Below are 20842 nucleotides of genomic sequence, written 5' to 3'. Positions count from 1 at the left end.
CATGCTGAGTAAACAGCTTTACTATAAGTCTTGGCTTTACTTATACCACTACTCATTACAGCTTTACTACAAGTCTTAGCTTTCTTTAAGTCATCACTACTCTGTTCAGCTTTACAACCTCTAGTCTTATCACTTTGTAATACAGCTTTACTACAGATCTTAGATTTAATTTAGACTTTTCGTTATTTAATAGAGCTTTAAAAATAGATTTAATTTAGACTTTTCATTATTTAATAAAGCTTTGATCTTAGATTTAATTTAGACTTCATTATTTAATAAAGCTTTGATCTTAGATTTAATTTAGACTTCATTATTTAATAGAGCTTTAAAATATATAGATTTAATTTAGACTTTTCATTATTTAATACAGCTTTACTACAGATTTTAGATTTAATTTAAACTTTTCATTATTTAATACAGCTTTCATCTTAGATTTAATTTAGACTTTTAAATGAATTTAGTCTTATGCTTTTCTGGTGATCACATGACAGCTTTAATAACCCAGGAGCTTTACTCACTCCTACTATCATCGCCCGTGCTCCCTGATGAGAATGTTAAGCAATAAAGGATCATCAGGTATTGTATGGACCTTCTGTTTGGTTTATTAGGTGTAATACGGTAGTGGCGCCGTGACGGAGGAACACACCTTCTCCTAGCGCGGTTTGTCGTTCGTTGCTGTGGAAGGTCACCGAGTGCAGCGCCGGTTCTGCAGTAGAGCCGCAGTCATGTGCTAGAGACCGGAATAAAACACAATATCACTGCCCTGAAACCGGACAATTACACAGGACCAGAGCAGCAGAGGTGAGTCTCGTCGACCCGTATTCACTGTGGTATTCTCTGAGACTCCAGTGTATTTACGCGAGGATATGAGCGCAGTGTTCGTCATTCACCGTTCAGTTTGAATCGTTGAGAAGTAAAATAACGACGAGAAACGGTGTTTAGACTTGAACCAGCATCTCCCAGTGACGTAGCTATCGCTAGCTACTTCTTTATAGCTTTAGCTTCCTGCTGCTGTTGAACACCTGCGGAAGAAAGTAACACCGGCTTAAAACAAATCTTGATTTCCCTCAGGCTTTTTCAACCAGTGTGTGATATTTCATCATCCTACTGTAGTGATATATTTTAAATGAAGGGTTGTACGAGACTCTTTCTCACCTAGTAGTCCGTACTTCTATCTAGACTATGCGTTTGTGTTAAGGCTGTGTGATAAAGAATATATACACACACTTTATATACACATAAATACTGTATACATAGGCTTTAAGACCCCCTCTAATCGTTGATTAATTCCTCTTAAACCTCATCTCCGTTCATCAAAAATACATATATAGGCGCTATTTCCGACAACAAATACCCATAATAGATGAAAAGTGGCTAATGTGACTACACCTTTGTTCCGCACATGCGCATTAATGAATATGCGTAGTCCACGCCTCATCGCCACATACCTCTCCACCAATTGTCTGGAGCTGGAAAGTCCCGCCCTGTGAGTTCTTGGGTTTGGTTCTTGAGGTTTATGACGCAAGAAAACCCGTCTGTCTGAATTCGACTGTTTGAAACGTTTGTAATTATTTTATTGTTATTTTTTTTTTGGTTTGTTTTCCTTGTTTGTGTAAAGCACTATGAATTACCGTTTTGTATGAAAGGTAAATACATTTGCCTGGCCTTTTTCCAAGCATATTAAAGAGAAAGCATGTTTAAATTTTCATTTTGAATAACACAAGTTATTAATAACAAGTTTCCCAATTTGTTTTTATTCATTCCCTGAGTTTATTAATTAAATCTAATTATTCCGATGGAATGGGGCACAGTAGTTAAACTGAAGAAACAATTCAGGAAGTTGGCAGAAAGCATTAAATTAGTTAAAGGAATGTATTAAGCTCAAAATATTTTTTCATATATGCTTGTAAATAAATAAAATAAAATAAATAATAATACAATCTAAAATAGCAGAAATATAAAACAATAACAAAATAAACACAATATCTGGCATTGAATCAGATAATTGTTGCTTTTCTTTGTATGCTGCTATAGTGTTGTTATTGTTTTTTACGGACCCTCTATTATTGATATAGATCTGTCTTTATGATTCCTGAAGATGTTTAGTGATCTGCCTGTATTATATATTAATACTATACTGGCAGATCACCCAAATCGACTAGGTTGATATTTACTGCAGAGAAATAGCTTTTGTGAAATGTGCTTTGAATTGTTCCTTTTTACATACTCTTCTACAAATTATTGCTATTGAAATCCATCTCTAATCCTCCTGCAGGTGAACTGAAGCCATGTTTTCATAGAGCTCAGATTCCCTGATTCATGTCCAACAGCAGCATGATTGCGTGTCTGCAGCGAGACGCTGGACTATCCAGTTCCACCGATGCCAAAAGGGCAGAGCCCAGGGCCAACGAGAAGAAATGCTGTAAGTAAAAAAATAAATGTAATGACCTTGTGTTAGCAATGGAGAACAATGGAGCAATATACCATCAGTTTCTACATGAATTTCAGTAGTATACCTGACATGTACACAGGGTAGTTCACCAGCATACCTGAAGTTCTCTCACTCATTGTGAGTTTTTACTGAAGTCAGGGGCATTAACAGCGGGTTTGTGCCCACTTTGCTGCAGTTTCAGCCGCTACCTTCCTAATAAGAGTAAAGCAGTGTTGCTCCAGAGAATATAGTTCCATTGCTCCTCAGTCCAGTGCTGGGTGGCTTTATAATGTTCAAGCTAAAGCTTGGCATTAGGCATGGTGACCTCGCTACACTGATGAAAACAGTCTGATTTGAAGCACAAATAGCTATTTGATTATTATTGACACACTCTTTTTAATAGAATGTTTGGCCTGTTAAATGTGAGTTTGTGAATGGGTGAGTTACAAGCCAGGTGTGAATGATTCTCATCTTGAAAAAATGTGTTTCTGGACAAGTTTGGACATATATCATGTGTTGTAATGTACTAATTAAATGAAATATTTAAAGGAATCATCTGGGCAGCATTGCTGTGCTTTATTAAGCTAGACTAAGTGAATAGTCTTGGGTACAGTAATGAAATAATGTGTCTTGAAATAATGCATCTGGCTTTGCTCAGTGCAGGTTAAGTGTTATGATGTCTAAGGGTTAAAAGTGCTCAGCAGTGTTCTGTGCTGACTCATGTCATGTTGTTGTGTTTTTTTTAGTGGTTTCTAAAGTGTCCAGCTCAGGCTGACCATTTGCTGGAACAGAATGTCCTCATATTACTCGCACTCTGTTAAATACACTGATCAACAAAAAAGGCATCTGATTACAGAACAGGTCATGTTTGAGAATATAGGGGGTATTTAATTATGTCCGTTAGGTATGGTTATGTTACAGGTACTCTTCTGATGAGAAATTATATTTACTGACTGTGTCCGCTCTATCTGTTCTAATAAACTGTCCACTTTATTAGAAACACCTGCCTTGCAAGTCCACTTTGCTGGTGTGCCATCTGGTGATGCACAACGTTTTGTAACTTTTTGGTGGACCACATGGAGATTATAACTGGTGTAAATAACTCATCCACGTCAGCATCAGTTTTAAGAATGATCCATGAACCAAAAAATATACCAGCTAATGACAAATGGAGTAGAAGGCAGCTCACAAACTATGCAGTCTGTTTTTCTACATCTGTAAGGTACATTGATCTCAGTAGGTGGCCATTAGGTGTTTCTGATAAAGCAGACTCTAAATGTATTGTGTTTGAACCTGTTTTCGTCTTTACACACACTTGTATTTGTCTGTACCACTTTAGCATGGGCATCCTACATGACCAATTCCCCAACTCTGATCGTCATGATTGGCCTTCCTGCGAGAGGCAAGACCTACATGTCCAAGAAGCTGACACGCTATCTCAACTGGATTGGAGTTCCAACAAAAGGTGCAGTGAAGAATAAGCTAGTGGTGGCACAATAACTTTCCATCTTTTCCAGTGCCAAAACCTGTCCTTAAGCTCTGGGCATCAGAAGGTATTGGCATTGGGATGGGACTTTGTAGATATTTGGAGGGAAAACAGAATCAAACAGATCTGTCCTGAAATAATACACACTCAGACTGTTTGATGTCATATTGTTAATGTTTTGATAATGTTTGTAACTGTGTGCTTCTTCAGATGCTCTTCTGTAACTCTGAAGTACTTAATGTTTTGTTTGATACAGTTAGTGTTTGATATATTTCTACCGAGGATCCCAAACTCCTTTTGAATTCTTTTTTACGTTCTAAATGATGACATTGATGTTTAACAGAAAGGTAGAGCTTGCCTCATGTGGATGTGTAAGTAATCTAAACATTTCGAACTTCAGTCCTCTCAGGTATTCTGTGACCCACAAAACAAGCCTTTCAGCATTTTTAATCACCTTAGTGGAAGTCAGAGCTCTGGATAACTAGAGGACTTACTTGCTCTTTCCTTGTTCTTCTGTCTCTTTTGATACAAGTTATCAGCAAACATTTTTTAGGCTTTTTGATAATGTTCCATTGTGTTCATTTACAGTGTTTAACTTGGGGGTCTACAGGAGGGAGGCGGTCCGATCCTACAAATCTTATGACTTCTTTAGACATGACAATGAAGAGGCTATGAGAATTAGGAAGTGAGTACAGTCTTTGCTGTGTGATGTTCTTAAATATTCATATATTTTTTTTCACAGATATTTATTACATTTATATGTAGAATTCTTGAAACACCTGAAATCTACAGATAAGTACGTCTCACCCTGTATATGTTTCATTTGACTAATATAATGATTCGACAAATGTCTCTGTGACTCTAGTTCCATCTGTTACTTTTAAAGATTTTGATCACCTAAGTTAAGTTTTAGTGGAATCGTGTTTTTCACAATTTATTACATTACATTTTTGCTAAATTGTCCATAAACATAAAGAAATAAATGTATAATTAATAAAGCAAAATCAGCTTTCTTTAACAGTTTGCTCAAAATTGAGTAGATATGCCCATTAACCATTAATACATATCCATCCATCCATTCATTATCTGTAACCCTTATCCAGTTCAGGGTCACGGTGGGTCCAGAGCCTACCTGGTATCATTGGGTACAAGGCGGGAATACATCCTGGAGGGGGCGCCAGTCCTTCACAGAGCAACACGCACACACTCGCACATTCACTCACACCTACGGACACTTTTGAGTCACCAATCCACCTAACAACGTGTGTTTTTGAACTGTGGGAGGAAATCGGAGCACCCGGAGGAAACCCATGCGGACACTGTGAGGAGTGTGGTGTGTTCTCCCTGACAGTCACCCGGAGGAAACCCCCGCAGACACAGGGAGAACACACCACACTCCTCACAGTCACCCAGAGGAAACCCAACGCAGACACAGGGAGAACACACCACACTCCTCACAGACAGTCACCCGGAGGAAACCCACGCAGACACAGGGAGAACACACCACACTCCTCACAGACAGTCACCCGGAGGAAACCCACGCAGACACAGGGAGAACACACCACACTCCTCACAGACAGTCACCCGGAGGAAACCCACGCAGACACAGGGAGAACACACCACACTCCTCACAGACAGTCACCCGGAGGAAACCCACGCAGACACAGGGAGAACACACCACACTCCTCACAGACAGTCACCCGGAGGAAACCCCCGCAGACACAGGGAGAACACACCACACTCCTCACAGACAGTCACCCGGAGGAAACCCACGCAGACACAGGGAGAACACACCACACTCCTCACAGACAGTCACCCGGAGGAAACCCACGCAGACACAGGGAGAACACACCACACTCCTCAAAGACAGTCACCCGGAGCGGGAATCGAACCCACAACCTCCAGGTCCCTGGAGCCGTGTGACTGCGACACTGCCTGCTGCATCACCGTGCCGCCCATTAAAATACATATGATAGTCAAAAAGAATACTTTGAAAACAGAAGGCTGTGTTTAGTTTAGTATTGTCCCCTTGCTCAGTGCTGACACATCTGTAGCTTTTTAATAATGTTTACAAGCTGTCTTGGGTGTCAAACTGACTCATGTGTTAGTGGACAATGATGTTAGTTTCATTGCTGTAGCGTCTGCTTCCCTGCAGCAATGTAATTATGTGTTTAGTAATGTAATAGTAATCAATTGCATTAATACCACTTTTACAATATATTAAGCTCTCTCACTCAAACACAAGTTTCCAGTCTGCGTTATGTCCAAAGGGTTGTAGGCTTCAGTATTGAGTGCGTTCATCAAGGAGAAGATTGTAAATTGTGCAGTTGTGTAAATTCACCATAGAAAACACAAAGTCCTGTGGTTCATGAGTTTAATGTTACCACAGCCAATGCCACAATCTGTTGCCAAGAGGGTTATAACGTTCCCCAGTCACAGGACTGTGAACTGTATTCTCTGGAGTGATGTGAGGCACAGTTCTGAACCTTTGGGATTTGTTGGAGTGATGTTTGTGACCAGACCTCTCTAATACATTAACAGTTTCTGCTTTTCTTGGAAGGCTTTGGACAAGTTGGAACATTTCTGTGAAGATTTGATGACATTCAGCTTTTAAAGTATAAAGGGGGTAAACCTCCCTTTTAATAACCTTCATTTCGGAAGAAATATTGGATGAATGGATGTAGGCAACCCTTAGGCCAGTCCATGTAGAATGGAGTCCAGCGCATTTTATCAGTGGAGACTCCAAACTGGGCAGATGAAATGATGACTGCACCACATTGCGTTTTTTCGTGTTGTTTTGAGAATTACTTCAAAGCTGATCCGCTGATGTCAGAGATAATCCCCACTTTCCCTCATTTTAAAGCTGCAATAGAATCATAGAAAATGTCACTTTTAACTGACTGTTTATGAACATATTGTAAATTCAAACCTTGTTTGACCCTCAGAAAATCAAAGAAAGGTATCTTTAAAATCTCTATGTGCTTTCTTAGAGAAGGACAGAAGCTGGTTGTGATCTATTTCAGCCCTAAATCTACACCAAATGCCTGTCCGCTTGGAGCAAAAGGGAGCATTAGAGCTCACCACAGCACTTACCACAGAACTCTCATCCAGATCACAGTGCAGAAGTAGTGTCCAGAAATAGCCAACATATCTGTTATATACACTTTTCTTAGTTCTTTACACCACAGCCTATTTTTCTCTAACTGAACACATTTAAATATCAATATTGATATTTCTTTATGTGCTTTTGCAGGCATTGTGCTTTGGTTGCCCTTCAAGATGTGAAGACCTATTTAAATGAAGAGGGAGGACAGATTGCTGTAAGCATGTAGCCTCAGTATATTTTCAATATTAATGATTTGAATGAATAATAGTAGCATAGCTCTTCTTATAATATGTTGCTAATGCTACTACTATGAATATACTACTAATAATAATAAGTTTCACATATATAGCATCTTTCATCTTTTTTTATAAACTTGTAAATTGAGAGGCTAGCAGACATGATTTGTTGACCCCACAGGGAGTGTCCATGGCCAATTAATATAAAATATTCTGTAAAATATTACATCATTTTCGTCATAAACAATGCTCAGTAACAAAATTAATCATTGACTTTGCTTTTTAATGGAGTTTTTTTTATTTATTTATTTGGTGAAGGTATTTGATGCTACAAACACAACCAGGGAAAGGCGCGATCTCATTTTGGACTTTGTGAAGGAGAATAGCTTCAAGGTTCTGTACACCTCCAAATTAAGTGTTTTAAAGCTGGAATGAGTTTAATTGTGTGGGTTATTGAGCTGTGCTCTGTTTAATTGTTCAGGTGTTTTTTGTGGAGTCAGTCTGTGATGACCCAGATGTTATTGCTGCCAATATTTTGGTAAGTTAAAAAGCTCCAGAGAGAGATGCTCCAAAATTATATTGTTATAGAGATAGAAAACACAGTAGCACAGCGAAAGCTCCACATGCTGATCAACTTCACAAAACAACATTTCAATGATTTTAAAGATAGTTAGGTTTACGTTTTGATAGATGGATAAAGTTTGAATGTACTTCTGGTGATACCTTATGGTTAACTCAGACTACATGCCTAATATTTGCTGTCCAACTTGTACGAATTTCCTCTCAGTGTGTGCAGCTTATCAGTGTCTCTGTGTACAGGAAGTGAAGGTGTCAAGTCCTGATTACCCAGAAGCACACAGAGAGAGAGTGATGGATGACTTTTTGAAACGAATTGAGTGCTACAAAGTCACCTACCAGCCCCTTGACCCTGAGGACTATGACAAGTATGTCAAGTTGTTGTACATTCCGTTTACAACGTAATTACTAATTAATGGTGTAATTCCCCAATTAATTACGTTTGTTTTAAGATGTTTCAACGTGGAAACACCGTGACTAATCTTGTTCGCTTTTAGAGACCTATCCTTCATTCAGGTGATGAATGTGGGCCGTCGTTTCCTAGTGAACCGAGTGCAGGACTACATCCAGAGCAAGATTGTCTACTACCTCATGAACATCCACGTTCACTCTCACTCCATCTACCTGTGTCGTCATGGAGAGAGTGACCACAATGTGCAGGGCCGCATAGGAGGAGACGCAGAGCTCTCTCCTCGTGGAAAACAGGTTTGCACCAGAAGAGCAGGGTGTGGTATCGGAGTAGATAGTTGAATAACCACTAACTGAGTATCTAGGCCGTTGCTCGAGGGAGTGTGGATGTTTTCACTTTCTGCTTGGGCATGGTTAATGAAGGCATAATTCAAAGTTATTAAAATGCTCTCGGCAAATTAAGACGTTGCTGGTGTGTGCACTTTCAGATGGCTTGGAGTTTTTGTTACTCTGAATTAGATTTTTGAGGTCTTTTATAGTGGCGAGTGTTTTTTTTTATTTATTTATTTTTTCCACAAATGTTGTTTTGGCTTCTTGTTCCTATTATATCCAAATTGCATTAGTCTGAACGTTTTGTGGTAGTTTGATTATGAATTGGAATCTGTTTACGCTGTGAATGCCTCCATTATGCCCCCTTCAGGGTGTGTTTCTGCCTTGTGCCCAGTGATTCCGGGTAGGCTCAGGACCCACCACGACCCTGAACTGGATAAGGGTTACAGACAATGAATGAATGAATGCCTCCATTACCCATTGTCTCTTTCACTCACCATTTCTTAGTTTTGTTTGGTTTTGTTTTTAATGATATGGTCAATGCTTTTTTTAATGCAGATGCATTGCTAATTGTTAAATTAAATGGTGCAACACATGCTGCAACCAACAATTACCTAACATCTAATACATCCAACACACCGATTATTGACCTATTTACTGTTACCACTGTTTACTGTGATATGGTCATTTGTTGATCACATTAACAAAGCAGCGGTAATTCGTTTTCCTTGATTTTTATTCATTTATTTTTATCAAGGTAATTAAAAAAAGTCTGAACACATTTTCCATTTCTTTCAGCTTCTTATGTATGCAATATGCTATCCTTGTAGTTTTCCAGCCAGCGGAAAAGCAATTTAATACCTCCCTTGCTCTTTTTGGCTTAGTTTGCTGCAGCTCTGCGTTGCTTTATTGAGGAGCATGGTCTGTCAGATCTGAAGGTGTGGACCAGTCAGCTGAGGAGAACTATCCAGACAGCAGAGGCTCTGGGAGTGCCCTACGAACAGTGGAAGATCCTGAATGAGATTGATGCTGTAAGTACCTTCACTCAGATAGTTATGGGTTATACCGATTCTTCCAGTATACTGGTTGAAATTCTTTGTAACCCTTTCATACATGGTGTCCATATGAGTTTATTTAAGTTTGATTAAGTGACATTTGGAGGTTATTATTAGGCTTTAACTAAAAAATAGAGTAGATGTCTTTAGGCATATCTTACACTGCATCACAATGCTCCTGTTCATTTTAACAGGTATTATTACTATAGATTCTTTGTATTTCAGGGTGTGTGTGAGGAGATGAGCTACGAGATGATTCAGAGCACATTTCCAGAAGAATATGCTCTGCGGGACCAGGATAAATATCATTACAGATACCCAGGAGGAGAGGTGACTCTCTATACACGTTTACATATATGATCAACGTTAACCTGTAAAGCTGAAGTCAACCTATAACGGTTCAAAATCTGTGTGTTTGCTTCATTCTGCTGCAGTCTTATCAGGACCTGGTACAGCGTTTAGAGCCGGTCATTATGGAGCTGGAGAGACAGGGCAACGTGCTGGTCATCTGTCACCAAGCCGTCATGAGATGTCTTCTGGCTTATTTCCTTGACAAGAGTGCAGGTGTGTGTATGTATAAAACGCATATGAATAAAAGTACAGTAATCCCTTGCTACTTCGCGGTTCATCTTTCGCGGATTCGCTACTTCGCGGGTTTCTTTAAGGGGGGCTTATGGCCGCTATATCGCGGCTATTGAGGGAAAATCTAGGAAATACGTGAAGGATGAATAGCCAAAAGTATTAGTTTTTTTAATTATTATTTACATGTATGAGACTGGGCCTGTAGGTGACAAAATATATCATTTACAAGTATTTCTTACGTACAGTAGATACATGTATTGTTCATGTCCACATCCGAGTGAAATTTACTGACGCTAAATCACAGCTTAGGAATGACTCTATTAAAGAAACTGGTGGGATATCACGTAGTTCCAGCTGAAAAACATTATAGAATAACTGTTTAATGCAAAGGGTGGGTTGTTAACAGTAACAGGGAGGGGTTTAAAAGTCCAAATAGTCGGACTTAATAGTCCAAATAGTCATAGTTAAATACATAAAAAATATATCTTTCCTCTACTTCGGAAATACGTTATTTCGCGGTTGGTCTTTGAACGCATCCCCCGCGAAACACGAGGGATCACTGTATTGTCATCAATGCAATCTTTTTACTTTTACATCCTTTGAAAACAAAGTTCATGATGATAAAAAAAAAAAAATCACTAGCTCAAGTGGTGGTTTTTTTTTTATGTTTTACTACATTGGTGAGTTATATTTTTCTAGCCACGGGAATATATGGCAGTTTTGTTTATATTGTTACTTTCATATTGCTCACTTTTCACCTCATAGATGACCTCCCTTACATAAAGTGCCCTCTCCATACTGTTCTGAAGCTTACTCCTGTTGCCTACGGTAGGACAACTCTAAAAATTTCATTTAAATTTATCCCCTTATTTTATTAGGTTCGATAATTATTAAGGTTTTGACCCAAAGAACAGATTCTAAGACAAGAACTGTGTAAATGAAAAAGATGATTTAAACAGCACTATTAGCTAATATGCATTTTAATTTGTAAATATGTATTTAAATTATTTAATTTCCTAGAATAAAATTGTGAGAAAATGTGTGCTTCTGTTTTGCTAATATGTCTTTGTTATCAACAAACAAAAATCTGGTGCTGATATGTTTTAATGATAGTCATTTACCTAGTTGTTTCTTTTCTTTATTTCTTAATGTGTGTCTTCTCCAGGTTGTAAAGTGGAGCTGTTTTACCTGAATGTGGAAGCAGTGAATACACACCGTGACAGGCCACTTGTAAGTCAAATTTCTCTGGATTGTTTCAGCAAACCTCTGTTCAGTACAGGATTTCTGTAACAGAACTGTCCTTGGTGACCATTTGATAAGACTGAAAATGTAGGGCTTAAATATTTTGACTCTGATTGGTCAGGAGGCTTGTTTGAAGCACAGTAAGTATGTGTGCTGTTTCTCCCTGGCTTGGATCCTTTCGGCGTTTGACTTTGAATCGCATTTTCATCACAGCACAGTTTTGTGTTTGGCATCTCTGTTGTTTAATCAAACTACTGTCACGTTTGATTAAAACAGAACATTTTCAGTTTGCTCTGTTTTTCCAGAATCCGAGTGAGATTTCTGCTCTCTGCTGTGTTGAGAAATTCTGTAGTTGGTCTTTGTTGACCTTGTTTGTTCTCTTAGTGTTTCACACACTTATTTCTGGTGTTTTCCAGTGGTAACCCACATGGAATGCTTCTCTCCACGGTTTTTCTCTCATATTTCGACTGCTCACTCCATAATTTGTGTTTGTGTACACTACACTTTCCTAATGTGTAGTTCTTGTGGTGTTATTTTGGGGTTTTAGTTGATCATTAGTTGAAATATTATGTACGTAGGAGGTCTGAAGCCAGGTTGTATAATTGACAGTCTTTTATTTTTGGCCCTGAATGTTAAAGGAAGATAAGTCTCTGTCTCTATCGTTTTCTATTTTCTCTCTCAGTCTGTATGTTTCTTCCTCTCTGTGGACCAGGTGTATTAAGTTTTTCAGGTCAGGTTTCTGACTTTAAAATGTGTGATCAATTGTATCATACAGTTCATGAAATGTTGCTTCGTGCTTATGTCTCTCATGCAGATGAAGAGCAGTATATTTGACATGAAGATTATACATCATTCACTTATCCTTTATTATTTTTCCAAATGCTTCTTGGGCTCTTCAAAGCAATAATAATAATACAATATTTATAAAGCCCGTTTAAACAATAGAAATTTTTAATTTCAAATCAGCAGCATATGTATAATTAAGAAGCCGCACACTCAGAAAAGTAAAAGTCCTAAAATGGAACCTTGTGAAACTCCAAAGGAAGCATCAAAATTTTACATGAATGATTGCCTAAAACCACAAGAAAACTCTTTTTCTTTTATCACCTCTGAGGATTATTCTTAGGCTTGTTCCCAACTCCTCTGAAACGTTGTGTAATGGCCTACATATTGAAACCATATGAATCCCTATTTCATATTACACTTCCGTACACCTGGCTCTCTCCTCTTTCTTTCACGCCCTCTTTTTCACTGTAACTCTCACGTTTTCTCACGTCTTGAACCAGGGTAAAGCTGGGATTGGCCCAGTCCCTCTGCTGCTGCGGCGGAATAGTTACACCCCTCTGTCCAGTCACGACCAGGTCAAACGGCCGCGTCTGTACAGCGCAGGGAACCGCCCCTGGCTTCCTCTGGTGCCATCCCCTTCTGCATTGCACTTTCCCAACACACCTGAGGGGGCACTGCTACAAAGCCAAGTTAGTGTCTGAGGTTGCCTTGCTGTTACTGGCACACTAACCCAAAACAAATTGGTCCTGTTTCAATTCCCACTTCCCTCCTCTTCATGACTCACACCACCCTAGGTCTGTTGACCTCTCCCTGCACTTATTGTCCTGTGGTGTTAGTTTTGCTAATGGCATGATCTGTCTCGAGATGTTCTTGGTATGATTTGCTGGTCTCATTTTATTGGTTCCTCAGGCTTGTCCTCATACAGTGTATTTAATTTTACTGTCATTGTGAGCTATGTATCACGTGTGTGTGTTTGGTTGTGCTATCACATGCTCTACAGGCCTCGTGCACACAATTACAAATCAAAGACCTCATAGCTTGCAAGGCTCTTCGCAAAATTTATGCACATATTAGTTTCCAAATAAGTTCTAAACAATGCTTTTTATGTTACATAGTTTCTCCCCTACACTACAGGGGCCAGGACTACATGCCTGCAGTTAGCTTCTCTTTAGATTTCCTTAAAACTATGAGGATAATGTAACAAACAAATTGTAGAAGCTGCCAGCCAACATTTTACAAACTGCAGGCTTCAATGATTACATTATGTTATTACATCATCCTCGATAGGGTGTGTATTTACTTGAGTTTCATTTTTAAACACTTTTAAAAATCTTTAAAATGGCAACAACTGCTGAACAAAACAATAGGCTGGTCTGGTTTGCGTTTACAGATATGCTGACCTGCGTATCTGTCTCCAAAGCACTGTTGTCTATTTTTGGACCTGCTATAAACTTTATAGCTGTGATTATAAACTTCCATTACCTCAGTTCACCATGTAACTCCACTGTGAGGTTGTAGAACTTCAGACTGCAGATATGTGTTGATTTCAGGTTATTGTGGTTGTTCTCAGTCCTAATGCTGCACCATTTTAACATTTCTCTGCTCTAGCACTTACCTCATTTCATGAAGGGTTTGATAATTGCTTAGTTCCTTAAAAAAAGATGTTAGTTAGGAGACGATAGAAGAACAATGTATTGTTTCACAAGGAACTAAAGCTGTTACATTCACCCCATTTAGAACATGCTCCTCTAAATATTTAAAAATTCTAAGCACAATCACATTTTAAATGAAATTTAGGCACATTTTAAGATTGATATTAGCTTGGAATTTATTGTATTATATATAAAATACAGTAAATTCCAAGCTAATATCAATCTTAAAATCACAATATGTTTGTTACAGGAGAAGACACTAGAAGAAAATCTGTACTAGAACAAGTTGGATCCAAATCTAAATTGAATCTAAATGGAAAAGTAAAGTCACATAGTGGAGATAGCCTTGTTAACTTGGTTGGATTAGTTTACGTACCCCTGATGTAAAAGATTGTGAGTTAATCATGGGTGAGTTAATTGCATATATAATACCATACATGTGCTTACTGTCTTGTTGTGCCTCTGTGTTTAGTAGTGCATTTATAATCACAGTTCATAAACAGAATGGTGCAAAAGTCAGAGTTCAAAAATCATTCGGAACAAATGATCTATTTTTCATTGAAACGAACATGTACCTAATGGGTATTTTGAATGCAAATGAAACAAATCAGGAGTGGTCTTTTGCACTGTACATTGGCATTGTGTTAGTCTCTGTTAATTGGTTTGCCTGGCTGTGTGACTACATCACCTCTGTATTCCTCTCCATTTCTTTCTCTCTCTCTCTCTCCATCCCTCATTCCCTCCATGTTTTGTCTTCCTCTCTATCTTCCTTCACAGCCCCGGGTAGCAGGCAGTTGTCTGTGAGTATATTCCACTGATAGATGATGACATTTAATGTACAACCTTTTATTTATTTATTTATTTGTGTGTGTATTTAAGGGGGGGGGCGGTGTTCTATCTTTGTCATAACTTTCTATATAGTTTCCCACTTGTGTGAAGTCTTCACTAAACCTGTGTACTGTATTCTTTCTTTAGTGGAACTACAAAATCAATACATGGGGTTTGTTTTGCGTTTATTTTTATTTTTTCACTGCTCATTCTGAAATGTGATTTTTAATTAAAAAAAAGCCTGTTCTATACCCTTGGGTTTCCTTTCTACTCTTTATTTGGTAAATTCAATCACAGTTATCTGTAAATTTGGTAGTTAATGAGCTTAAGAATATTTCTGTGCTAATGAATGAGTGACTGAACTACAGCACGGTCCAGATGTAACAATCTTGTTTTGGGTAAAACTTAAAAGGTTATAGTACGTCATGTACTTAATTAGTGGAAGCCTATAATAAAAGTGCTGGGATTCCAATATTGTCCTCACACAAAAATACTAAAATATTCACAATTTAAAGGAGACATTAAACTACAACATATCATCGCTGTGGGTGGCACAGTGGTGCAGCAGGTTAGTGTCGCAGTCACACAGCTCCAGGGACCTGGAAGTTGTGGGTTCAAGTCCCACTCCAGGTGACTCTCTGTGAGGTGTGTTCCCCCTGTGTCCACGTGGGTTTCCTCCGGGTGACTGTCTGTGAGGAGTGTGGTGTCTTCTCTGTGTCTGCGTGGGTTTCCTCCGGGTGCTCCGGTTTCCTCCCATAGTCCAAAAACACACATTGGTAGGTGGATTGGCAACTCAAAAGTGTCCATAGGTGTGAGTGAATATGTGTGAAGTACTGGCGCCCCCTCCAGGGTGTATTGAGCCCAATGATTCCAGGTAGGCTCTGGACCCACCGTGACCCTCAACTGGATAAGGGTTACAGATAATGAATGAATGTCATCGCTGTAATCTACAAATGTCTTCTTTTGTTTATATATATATATATATATGACTGACCAACATATCTGTTCTAAAATTAGTCATATAATATTAAGTGTCCTTCCATTACTTATTAAATTTGTTTTCATATTTCTTTTCTAAAGTTACCATTTTTGACTAAGTGTGCTGACAGTGACAATAATTTTAATGCAATCTAAAGACACAAAACAAGCATAGATTGACTGCTGGACTGTGCTGTATAGCTGCCTGTGCACTGATTTTGTTTTCAGTTCATTTGACCTTGTTTTAAAAGCATGAAAAGCCCAAAATGATTTTTACTGAATTGCTTTTGCTGTGCAAGAAATTAAAAGGCAGTCACAGATCTGAAAATTTAACTTGGCTTAAATGTATTTATTTTTTTACACTTTATGCCCAGAGGTTTTTAACTATAAGGTGCACATAATGTGGACACAGAGATTAATCTGTGCACACACAGCTAGAGGGGGTAAGGCCCCTTCACAATGGGATGTGAAACAGTGTAATATTTAATGAAAAAAGATGACCTGGAGTGGTCCTCTGATCCAAAACTAATAAACCAATATCACAACCTGACCTCACTAATATTCACATGGCTGAATGCCATCAAATCCTCAGAAGAATGCCCTAACATGTAGTGTAAAGCCTTCCCAGAAAAGTAAAAACTGATACTGTAGCAAAGGGGAAACTCCCTTTATTCTCCTAATTTAAGAAAGAAATCTTTGGCCATACAGTGTATATTTTATCTCTGGAGGTATTTGTTTCTTTATTTTTAGAGTTTGATTGTTGCTTTCTTTGTGTGTTTGATGTTTTGTAGGAAACCTTGTGTGAAGGAGTCGACTTTGACAACCCAGAAGAAGCTACTGACTGCTTCCGCTTCTGAATAGCAAAATAGGCTTTAATCTTACATGACGCACAACTCAAACTACTACTCTTCATCGCCCTGCCCATAGTCCGCTGATGACTGGACTACATTTCCCAACAGCCCACTGCACATGAAGTCCAGAAATCCGTTTATGTTCTTTAAGGAGCAACATAGAAACACAAGTTTAGTCACAAATACAATTTGTTAAATCTTTGACATGGGGATGCCTTAATGTAAACGACCGCACAAGAGATGCCCTGTTTCAGGAGCTGAATATATTGTTTTACACATAAGTAAAATGGTCAAAGGCCACATTGAAATCTTAATATTCAGTGTTTCTTCTCGAGTATTTCCATTATTTAGGTTTACTTCTCATAAAACGACAGCAGTGGGAAATGTTAATAAGCTTCTATGGGTTTATGAACTGGAATGAACTGCTGAACTTGAATCTAAAAATATTGGTAGGTTATTTGAAATGCATTAAAACATATAAATTACATTGGGATAGTTTATAACCTGTAATTGAATCATCTGTATGTCTGGTCTTGCTCTTTCTTAATCGACATGAGGCTTCTCCCTGTCTTCTCAGAGCAATGCTAACCAGTACGAGTTCTGATATAAACAAGAGTTTGAAAAGTTTACAAGCAGAGTTTGACAAAGCTGAATTATGAATGGAAGCTTCCTACTCGTCCTACATATTTAGTAAATGACTAATGACACCTTACAATCAAATTGGACCATATAATTTATAATTGAACATATCAGGCAATGAAACTCTGTTTAAAGAGGGACACGTCTCTGGGATGTAAACAAAGTCATTTGGAGTGTATTAATGTAAATTAGGTTTATTTTTTTGAGACAAAACTATTTTTAAAATCTAAAAATAACTTGTGTTCTGCTCAGCTCATATAGACAAGGTTGATAATGATAAACGCTTGAGTGGTAAATGTCTCAGGGATCAGAAAGTGAGTTTGTAAACATTTAATCTAATGACTTTCTGCACAGCGGCCTTTAGTGTCATTAGAATCTTCAGACGTCTTGTTCCCATCACCTCCACAGTGAAAAATTCTGAATCTGGAACCCTTTCCAAAACAAATCAGACATGAAACCATTCTGAATAACTTTGCTTACATCTTAAAGACTTAATTAGCCACGTTTTTTCCAATTAAAATAATATAACATTAAAAGGTATGTTTCTGGAATAGTGACAAAATCTTCCTATTGGTCAGACACTAGCGTTGATGTTTAACATCACGTTTATTGTCAGATTATAACGATGTGGACAAGAACGACAGCGCGTATCAATTTGAATTTAATTTAAAATAAAGGGATTGTTTTGTATTGTCGACACAAATAAAACGCACAGATTGTCTAGTGTTTGTTACACTGTATAATGTATTGTTGTTGTTTGTTTTGTGTTATATCTGAGGTGAGGTTATCTGAGATTGTATGTTATGTAAGTTATTTGATTAAACATATTCAGAATGTTATGATGATGGTTTAACAATGAGGCCAATACATACATCGTGGGAGTTCATTACATACAGGTCTTTAAATTGCACATATTAATGATGCAGAATGAAGACTATGATTTATCACTAGTTTAATGCTGCAAAGTCTGTATGCTTCCAAACATTATCGCCTCAATACGTCTATGAATGGCTCTGTGCCTTGGGGAAGCTGGGACTTTGCCCAGTGTCCAGCGTTCAACGCAGCTGTTACATTGTGTTTTCCCCAACACTATCCAGGCTTTTATTGTACAGAGTTGTTAGTGTGCCATTAACAATGCATGCTTTGTTCATGAGTATCAATTAAAATATTCTGTCTATGTTAATGACTGCATTTAAATCTGCTTTGCTACTTTTTTTTATTATTTTACTGCATTTATTGCATTTTACTCTGATGTTATGGTGTATTATGCTGCGGTAAATTAACACTATTTTCTCTTATATTCTGTAAATTTAAAACTGTATTAAAACTTATTAAAAAAGTCAGGATAAAGACTATTTTTATTCCATTAGCCCCATATTTCTGTGTGACGTTTATATGTGTTTGGCCACGAGGGGGAGATCAAGACTCATTACAAAACTTGCATCCCACCATTTCCTTCTATAAAATTCTAAGGGTGCAGCTTATAAAGATTTGGAAACATTTCCTAAACCAGCTTACCTTCATTCACGCTTGTTATTAAATTATTAAATTGTAATCTTAAATATTCAGCCAAATAATGACAAATAGAAATATGGTCTTAGGAGCTTTCATTAGTTTGGCCCTGGAGGAATAAACCTGTTACAGCGTTCCCTAAAAAAAAATAAGGATTAAATATTACTGAAGGGTAGATCTTTAAAAGACACTCTCAAGTGCAAATCATTCATTCAACTGACTATATTAAACTGTATTATATTGTTCATAAAAATTCTTTGAGGTTGCAATAGATACTAAAAACCCCAGAAACACTGGCCATCTTTTATTTATCGAAAGCATCATTCGGTCAAGGCTACACTGGTGTGAGAGAATAAAACAAAGGAAAAAGCTATCTGTACAAGATACACATTAAAGAGAGAATCATTCATTCATTTATCTACCTGGATCTTACCTGGAATCATTGGGTGCAAGGTAGGAACACACCCTGGAGGGAACGCCAGTCCTTCACAGGGCAACACAGACACACATTCACTCACACACTCACACCTACGGACACTTTTGAGTCGCCAATCCACCTACCAACGTGTGTTTTTGGACTGTGGGAGGAAACCAGAGCGCCCGGAGGAAACCCCCGCAGACACAGGGAGAACACACCACACTCCTCACAGACAGTCACCCGGAGGAAACCCACGCAGACACAGGGAGAACACACCACACTCCTCACAGACAGTCACCCGGAGGAAACCCACGCAGACACAGGGAGAACACACCACACTCCTCACAGACAGTCACCCGGAGGAAACCCACGCAGACACAGGGAGAACACATCACACTCCTCACAGACAGTCACACGGAGGAAATCCACGCAGACACAGGGAGAACACACCACACTCCTCACAGACAGTCACCCGGAGGAAATCCACGCAGACACAGGGAGAACACACCACACTCCTCACAGACAGCCACCCGGAGGAAACCCACACAGACACAGGGAGAACACCACCTACCAATCCACCTACCATCGTGTGTTGCACAATTTCTCCTAAGTTGTACCTTCATAGGAAAAAGTTAATGTACTCTATTATATTGAAAATAATATTCAGTCATTTTGAATGTGTGTGTCTGTTGCCCTGTGAAGGACTGGCGCCCCCTCCAGGGTGTATTCCTGCCTTGCTCCCAATGATTCCAGGTAGGCTCTGGACCCACCGCGACTCTGAATTGGATAAGGGTTACAGACAATGAATGGATGGATGGATTCAGTCATTTGGGTTGGTCTAATCTTTCCACATGGACATGAGAAGAACACACCAAACTCTTCACAGACAGTAACAGACACTAGGACTGAACCCAGGACCATTAAATCCTGAGGCTATGTGTCAACACCGCTACCTGTTGCACCACAGTACTTCTTGACTACATTTTTTGGGAGGTAAAATGTAGGGCCTACTGTACTTGCTGTTCCCACACTAAGCCCCGCCTTAGTACACAAGAGTGTGAGTACATTTCTGTGCAATAAACAACATGACCTCAGTCCTCCCTGTATAAAGGCTTACATTTGAACCACTTAATAATTCCAAAATTTAGAGAAATCATTGGAATTCCTCTTTAACAGTGGAATGAAAGGCAAATGTGGAGAAAGAAATGGAACACAGGTTCAGCTTAAGAAGAATGGCAGCAGGTTTGGGAGTTCAGACCTGCTGCTTTATCCTACACACAATGACTCAGGATTTAATGCCTCTAGTTTTGTTCTCATCTCTCTGCGGCAGGCTTACGTAACACACATTGTGTGTGTGTATGTGTGTGTGAGAGAGTACACTGTTACCTGCAGCCACCAGGTGCACATTCTCAAATCTCCTGTCTGTCATATACAGATAGGACTGCAGGGATTTCTCAATCACAGACTTGGAACTAAATACCAGCCCATAGAATACAAACACACACTGAAACCACATTTCATATTTTCTCACAGGTTATTGTTTTTCAGTAAGACTTTACTCACAGACAGCATTTGTCATGTTGTGACACCTACACATGGCCTTCATAACAGCTGTCGAACCTATACAGATTTATAATGGCTGATTCCAACAAGCCTATGTTGACTTAATGTGTCATAAAATCTACTTTTGTCCATTCTCATTAAATTTGACCTCATCAAGCATTTG

General features: G+C 38.6%; 1 protein-coding gene across 5 annotated transcripts; it reads left to right on the top strand.

Moving 5' to 3' along the window:
* Positions 1 to 553: 553 nt before the first annotated feature.
* On the top strand, positions 554 to 18499 carry pfkfb2b (6-phosphofructo-2-kinase/fructose-2,6-biphosphatase 2b). 5 transcript variants are annotated; one of them, XM_066670475.1, is made up of 17 exons: positions 554 to 801; positions 2276 to 2422; positions 3771 to 3896; positions 4506 to 4602; positions 7171 to 7237; positions 7578 to 7652; positions 7741 to 7797; positions 8079 to 8203; positions 8333 to 8540; positions 9458 to 9604; positions 9854 to 9958; positions 10063 to 10192; positions 10976 to 11038; positions 11376 to 11440; positions 12739 to 12927; positions 14668 to 14690; positions 16488 to 18499. In XM_066670475.1, the coding sequence occupies exons 2-17, from the start codon at positions 2320 to 2322 to the stop codon at positions 16555 to 16557; spliced, it is 1650 nt and encodes a 549-aa protein (XP_066526572.1). In that variant the 5' UTR covers positions 554 to 801; positions 2276 to 2319; the 3' UTR covers positions 16558 to 18499. The 5 variants fall into 5 exon arrangements, with proteins under 5 accessions (XP_066526572.1, XP_066526567.1, XP_066526568.1 ...); XM_066670471.1 differs by lacking the exon at positions 12739 to 12927 and adding an exon at positions 14866 to 14890 and having other exon boundaries at positions 556 to 801; positions 16488 to 18498; XM_066670473.1 differs by lacking the exon at positions 12739 to 12927 and having other exon boundaries at positions 559 to 801; positions 16488 to 18497.
* Positions 18500 to 20842: the final 2343 nt, after the last annotated feature.

Source organism: Hoplias malabaricus, chromosome 5 (assembly GCF_029633855.1).
Source record: "Hoplias malabaricus isolate fHopMal1 chromosome 5, fHopMal1.hap1, whole genome shotgun sequence".
Lineage (NCBI taxonomy): Eukaryota > Metazoa > Chordata > Actinopteri > Characiformes > Erythrinidae > Hoplias > Hoplias malabaricus.
Note: the sequence above shows the minus strand (reverse complement) of the source record. Positions and strands in the feature narration are given on the sequence as shown.

Coding starts and splice junctions, on each gene's coding strand:
- pfkfb2b (XM_066670475.1), top strand. CDS start 2,320: ATGTCCAACAGCAGCATGATTGCGTGTCTGCAGCGAGACGCTGGACTA. Junction 12,928..14,667: donor GGGCACTGCTACAAAGCCAA/GTTAGTGTCTGA, acceptor CTTCCTTCACAG/CCCCGGGTAGCAGGCAGTTG. Junction 14,691..16,487: donor CGGGTAGCAGGCAGTTGTCT/GTGAGTATATTC, acceptor GATGTTTTGTAG/GAAACCTTGTGTGAAGGAGT.